We start from the raw sequence: 6,297 nt of genomic DNA, 5'->3' as shown, positions 1-6,297 counted from the left end.
TTGTTAAATCTTATTGTATAAATCTTTGACTTCATAACTCTCTAACATGAACAAAAATTTAAGGAATTATTAGGTCAAAATATGTTGATATTTGATTGTACAATAAAAAATTTACAATTCAAACATATTATACACGAAAAACCTCACCTTAAATAATAAATATTCGTTCGTTCTCGAGTAACTTATATACACTAATTATAATGTAATAAAAATAATTTTTAAATAAAAATAAATACAAAAATACAATTTAATTTAAATTCATAATTTTTTATAAAAAAAAATGACCTATAAATTATTAACTAAACAATAGTTAGTAATAATAAATAGATTAAATTTACGATCGGACACGTACAGATATAAAATTGTAATTAAAAATTTGAATCAAATTTTACGGATTCTGTGTGTAATTGATTTCGAATCTTTATCATGAATTACTTTTTTTTTTTTTTTCTATAAATACAAAACTTAAAATAAAATTAAATAGAATTGATTTAGTGGATTGAAAAAGTGAATTGCAATTCAAAATAAGACATGATCGGAATCAAAAGAGAAGATTTTGATGGTGCTTATTGCTGAGCTCAAAACGCACCGCACCATTGTCAATGAATGGTAAGCACATGGCATCTTTCTCAATTTTGTAAATTGTGATTATTATCACATAGAAAACAATAAAGTAAATTGGGTCCACAAAATCAGACAATCAACAGAAAAAATAATAATAATAAAATTGAATGATTCAGTTTGATCCACAAAAACACACGTTTACCATTTAAAAAAAAAAAAAAAAAAAAAAGAAGAAGAAGACAATTCTAGTGCTCTGTGAAGTTTATTATATTGAAATTAGGGTTTGTGCTGTGTTTTTAATAATTTCAAATTGATTTTATGGGTTTTATTTAAAAGGGAAATTCAAATAATATGGTTTGTTATGAGGTTGAAATATATAAGAATCAGAAATGTATAATAATTTCTACTTTTTGATTAAATGAATTACTACTTTTTTTTAAATAAAAAAAAAATTGAAGTAGAATTTTTAACCCATAAAAAGAATTTGATCTAAAAAAAATTTGATTATCGTAGAATGAATTAATATTTTTTATAATTATAATTGTGGAAAAATTTATTTGAATTTGAGTACATAATCAATTCATAATTTTTTTTAATTCTTTAGATTTGAAAAAAAAAACATATATTTTTTTTCTGGGAAAAAAAACAGGAAAAAGGTTATGAACTTGACCCTTTCACCTCTTAAATTTCTAATTATTTTACACTAAAAAATTACAGTGTTTAATTTTTTGCTATTAATTAGTTTATTCCAACAAAACATATAAGAAAGAGAATATAACTAAGAGTGCATATGGAGTGTGCGCAAGTGTTGGGACTACATAAACCAAAACAGAGCTTATTAGACTCTGTTTGGCTCATCAAGATTGTGGGGTGGTGAGTGAGCAATTAATTTGGCTGTTGAATAATCAAAATTTAATTAAAGACCTGAACTGGGTAGATGATATCATTAATCAATCCATCAAGGTTGAAGAATTCCTAGAAGACAAACAGACAGTAATGGGACCTAAAGAAAACAACTGTGTTAATGACAAATAAGTCAAGCTTTAGAGCTGTTGGAGTTCAAACCAGGCAATTATAATTGGTGAATCAACTGAAAAATGACCTGATTCAGCTTATATTTATGTAGAACTTTGAACCTTTCATGAACTTATTAACCTCAATTATGAATTAAGCTCGAAAATCAAACGACCCCTTTAAGCATGTCAGGTAGATATCAAATTCTCGAGTTATATCATGTAGAAATATCTTTTCGCCATTCAATACCTACCTTAATCATCTGGTCTCTCTCCTTTGTTGACTGCTGCCCACATTGTCTTTGACCTCATGTTGACACGGCTCTGCATGGCCTGTGTTCTTAAGACTGGTCGAATACTTGTTCCTTCACTTAATTACTAGAGAAGTAGAAATTGAAAATTCACTCCCAGAAATTTTAAGGTAAGAGCAGAGATGGTTCAAACATGAAGATTAAGATGCATTTCTATCCATAATGATTAGATCAGTAACTAAGGAATATGTGACAAAGTAAATGAACCAAAGGGATAGTAAAAGCTAGCAGAAACAGGAGCTAATGCAATATCAGAAGTAGTACATCAAATAATATTTAGAACTTAAAATTTAGTTTGACTCAAATTTCGGTTTTGTAGAATATAAATGAAAATACAACATAAATGAAACAAAAAATTGAATAAAAATAATATCCGAGTACCAAGTTGGTTCAATGTTCAGTTCAATTATAGTATTTTTACAATTCTTCTTTGCAAAATATATATACAAATTCATCAAAGTCGAATTAAAGATAGAGTGAAGCTGGCTTAATTATACAACAAATCTGTAACTTATAAACTACATACTAAATAGTTCCAGTATAGAATATACTCGAACTAAATGCAGTTTTAGTGACAGTAGCTAGAGATTTTAGACTTGATGAGAAGATTCATGTATGAGTTGATGATCATATTTACATGTAGAGATCTTTAAGATCAAGGTTGGATTAGGATAGATCCCAGGTAGGGGAGATATGACCGTTAGATCAACGAGACTTCAGTCATACATCTTGTAAAAGCTGATGTATCTTGTTATACTATTCAGCTATATTTGGAGGCTACTAATTAAAAAGTGGGTGGCGGTGGAAGGCAGGACGAAAGATATACTCAAAAAAAACCATCATGTCGATGCCAGGAAGACAGAGAAAGAAATGATTTTGAAAGGATTTTCATAGCACATGATACAAAAGTTTAACAGGGCTAAAATCTGATCAACATAGTTCATGAGTGACTCTTTTGCTCAAAGTTATAACAATTCTCACTAGTATTGGAGTTACTCGATGTTTCTCTGCAGTATCTTAATATGAGAAGCAATTAGACTTGGAGACAAAGCTTGATTGGCACTCTAAAGCCTGTAAGCTTCGACGCAAAGATTATTAAAGGCTTCGCCTAGTCTATCCTCTCAAAAAATCTTAATGCTAAATGTTCATGCTAGGAAACTAAGAGAGAACTAGGGAACCACCAGAGAGAACCATAAGAAAAAAAAATTTGTGATTTTAAAGCATGAAACTATCATGTAAAACCAGAACTAGTAGGCAGGGATAAAATTATTCAGTGAAGCTTAAGCAGAAAGTTCCTCAACAATCCTACTAAAGCTGTCATTAGCATATATAAATATATATGGGTATTTGCAGCCTGCAGAGAAAACCTGCCAGATTCCTGTTACATTATCTCACTGTCTAATCACATTGTCTTCATCAATGTGACTACTGAGTTAGAGATAGTAAGCCGGTTAGGGATAAAGCATTCTGTGGACTACTGTCCGTGGGCAAAATAATGAAGGATTCCACAGGAAAATTGGAAATCCTACACGTTCAGCCTTAATTGACATTGTTTCAAAAGAATCTAACATGTAAACGACTTGAGAGCAGACCACTCCTTCATTGGCAACTGAGAGAAGTTAACTTGGTATATGTGGTGTGGTAGAGTAACAAGTGTACGAGTTCTTTATCTGCATATATATATAAGTTTAGCTTCAGGGTTCAAGACACACTTGGCAATGATCTCTCTTGCACACCAATTTTCATTGTTGAACATCAAAACAGACTTGGCAGCTTAAAAAGCCGGTAGTCCCTGTTAATTGGTTGTGTCTGACGTGTCAACAATTGTATAGCACAAAAGCAAAGTAAATCAAGATTGTTTGAGCAACGAAGAAGTTCCTGTTTTCATTCTTGTGAATGGTAGGCTAACCTTTTAAAGGATAAGTTATTAAAGGATAAGTTACTTATCTTGGAGCAAGAATATTTGATATACAAACTTTGGATTATGAAGTAAATTGTCAATTTGGGTGTGGGTGTGTGTGTGTGTGTGTGTGTGTGTGTGTGTGTGTGTGTGTGTGTGTGTGTGTGTGTGTATCCTTGAAATAGAAATTGATTTAGCTATATTAAATTTTGAGCTAAAGAAGGGAAAGAATGATGGTTGTGGAGGAACAAAGTCAAGAAAACACTAGGTGACATTAGTCAAAAGTAGTATCGCTTTGGATCAGAAAACCAAAAGAATGTTATCCATTGAATGACATACCAAAAATATGCATGAATCAAACAGCAAAAATGTGAATGAAACTACCCTTTTCTCAGAAAAATTATATCATTTTTAGATAGTTTAATAACTGTCACTAGATCTAACAAGAAATTGCACAAGTATATGACTATAAAGATTCTCTATTTGAATTCACAAACAAACTGATCACCACTCCATCAAGAACCTAGAGAAGAACCAAACAATTTAATATGCCTTATAATATAATCACACACCTCTGAATTAAACAAGTTAAGCCCCAAAACCAAGCAACTTGGCTGTGCAAAGGTCCACCTACACAATTAACACCAAAAGCAACATGGTTCAACTAAACAAAACTTCTATTTCTGGGTCAAAAATAGCTTTAAAAAAAAAAGGAAAAAGAAATTATCCCTAGAAGAATTATTACCTTGTGTAATGGGAACTTTGAGTGATGCAGTAGAAAGGAGGAGGAGGATGAGGAGGAGGCAAACCAAATTCAGCCCTATTGAATTTTTTGCAGGTATCAATCTTTTTTGTCCATGATTATACAATACTCAAAGCATTACCAAACAAAAAACCAGCCCTTTTCAACAACAATGCTAACTTTCAATTCTTTTTCTTCCATGAAAATATTTCCAAGACGATCCTGTGATCACCGACTACTGCCCAGACCCTTGTGAGTCATCCTTTCCAGAAGCCTGCTGTTGTTGGTGATGGTGCTGGTGTTGCTGATGTTGCTGCTGTTGGTGATGGTGCTGCTGGTGCACCCTAGCCTGCCCCATCTGCTGATAAATCTGGCTCAAGGCTTGTGGGTTCAGAACCCCTATATGGCCATCTTGAGACAAACCAAGCTCCAACCCAGGAAGCTGCTGATTAGTGGCACCCAGAATTGAGGTAAAACTCAAAGGACCCATGTTTGTAGCAGCAGCAGCAGGCAAATCAAACCCTGGAAATCCAATCTTCTGCAGATAATTTGATCCACCACCACCTCCACCTTCACTTCCAAGACCTGTTGTTGATGGTCCAGTAGAAGATGACTGGAACCCAAAACCAGTTACGGGGGGCCACAGCCCTGTGGTCACGTGATGGGGTCTCCCTAAATTGGCACCACCAACAGAGCCAGCACCAACACCACCCACCATTGCCCAGCTGGTCCTACTGGTTCCTGACCCGAGACTGGACCCCCCTAGTCCGCCCAGCTCATCAATCTTTTGGGCGTGTAATCCGGCTGATAAAGAGGCCCCTTGCTGGGAAACTGACCCACTAGCCGCCGCCAAAGCTGATGCAGGAATCGTCCCAGTTCCAGTGGCCGCAATTATCGATGGCTCAGCTTGTTGGAGTAGCCACTGAATCGTTTCACCATCGGATTTGTGACCCAATTCTCTAGTCAACTGAAAGATTCTCGCGGCGCATAAAGCCGGCATCCTTATCCTCCTCCCTCTTCCTTCAACCTTGGTGTGCCTGTCCTTGTTGGAGCTCCGCTTGGGAGCCAATTGCTTTTTGCCTTCTTCTTTATCTGCAATCACAATCTGGAAATCCTTGACCTCCGCCGGTTTGTTGTCAGCCATGGTCTGTGATTGCTGCTGCTGTTGTTGTTGTTGTTGTTGTTGCGGGAGGCTCAAGAAGGATGGTACTTGGTCTTGGGAGTGCTTTGATGAGGCCTTGGGATCCATGAAGGAGATGGGGGTGTTTGGGGGGCAGGAAAATAAGAAAAGAAAAAAGAAGAAAAAGGGTCTTCTTTGTTGGCGTTGATTGAAGAAGGGGTGAGCAGAAAAGTCCTGGACTTTCATGAGTTTTTACTGTTTTTGGTGAGAAAATCAGACACAAATAAAAAAGAAAAACATTAAAATATTGAAATCCCAATGTAACCCTCCATAAAAGATGTCAATATTCGTCTCAATTTTTCTGTTTTAAAATTCTGTCCAAATAATGTGTGTATGTTTTAACCACTTAATATTTATATTTTAATTATATCTTTTGATTAAATAAATATTTAATTTAAAAATCTAAATCAAATTATGACGATTACCTCAGTTGGTAAGAAACAAGTCTTTTCTTCCCCTACTAATCTAAAATAGAAGATTGAAAATTTTTAAATTAAAAATTAAATCCTTTACTACCTATTGTTCAATTATTAATTTAAAATAAGAAAATTAATATATATATATAATTAATTAATTAATTAATTTTC

The 6,297-nt window shown here is 34.0% G+C and overlaps 1 protein-coding gene across 4 annotated transcripts; it reads right to left on the bottom strand.

The window, feature by feature from the left end:
- Nucleotides 1–1,453: 1,453 nt before the first annotated feature.
- TCP20 (TEOSINTE BRANCHED 1, cycloidea, PCF (TCP)-domain family protein 20) lies at nucleotides 1,454–5,931 on the bottom strand. Of its 4 annotated transcripts, none has more exons than XM_022040042.2 (3): nucleotides 4,534–5,931; nucleotides 4,361–4,418; nucleotides 1,454–1,955 (listed from the first exon to the last, which is right to left on the bottom strand). In XM_022040042.2, the coding sequence occupies exon 1, from the start codon at nucleotides 5,894–5,896 to the stop codon at nucleotides 4,766–4,768; it is 1,131 nt and encodes a 376-aa protein (XP_021895734.2). In that variant the 5' UTR covers nucleotides 5,897–5,931; the 3' UTR covers nucleotides 1,454–1,955; nucleotides 4,361–4,418; nucleotides 4,534–4,765. The 4 variants fall into 4 exon arrangements, with proteins under 4 accessions (XP_021895734.2, XP_088071818.1, XP_088071825.1 ...); XM_088215692.1 differs by lacking the exon at nucleotides 1,454–1,955 and adding an exon at nucleotides 2,147–3,680; XM_088215699.1 differs by lacking the exon at nucleotides 1,454–1,955 and adding an exon at nucleotides 2,147–3,558.
- Nucleotides 5,932–6,297: the final 366 nt, after the last annotated feature.

The sequence above is a fragment of the Carica papaya genome, chromosome 1, assembly GCF_054855325.1.
Source record: "Carica papaya isolate Zhongbai chromosome 1, ASM5485532v1, whole genome shotgun sequence".
NCBI lineage: Eukaryota > Viridiplantae > Streptophyta > Magnoliopsida > Brassicales > Caricaceae > Carica > Carica papaya.
The sequence above is the reverse complement of the archived record's forward strand: the minus strand, read 5'-3'. Positions and strand labels throughout refer to the sequence as shown.

What these genes read in the sequence shown, in the direction of transcription:
- TCP20 (XM_022040042.2), bottom strand. Translation starts at nt 5,896, where the DNA reads ATGAAAGTCCAGGACTTTTCTGCTCACCCCTTCTTCAATCAACGCCAA.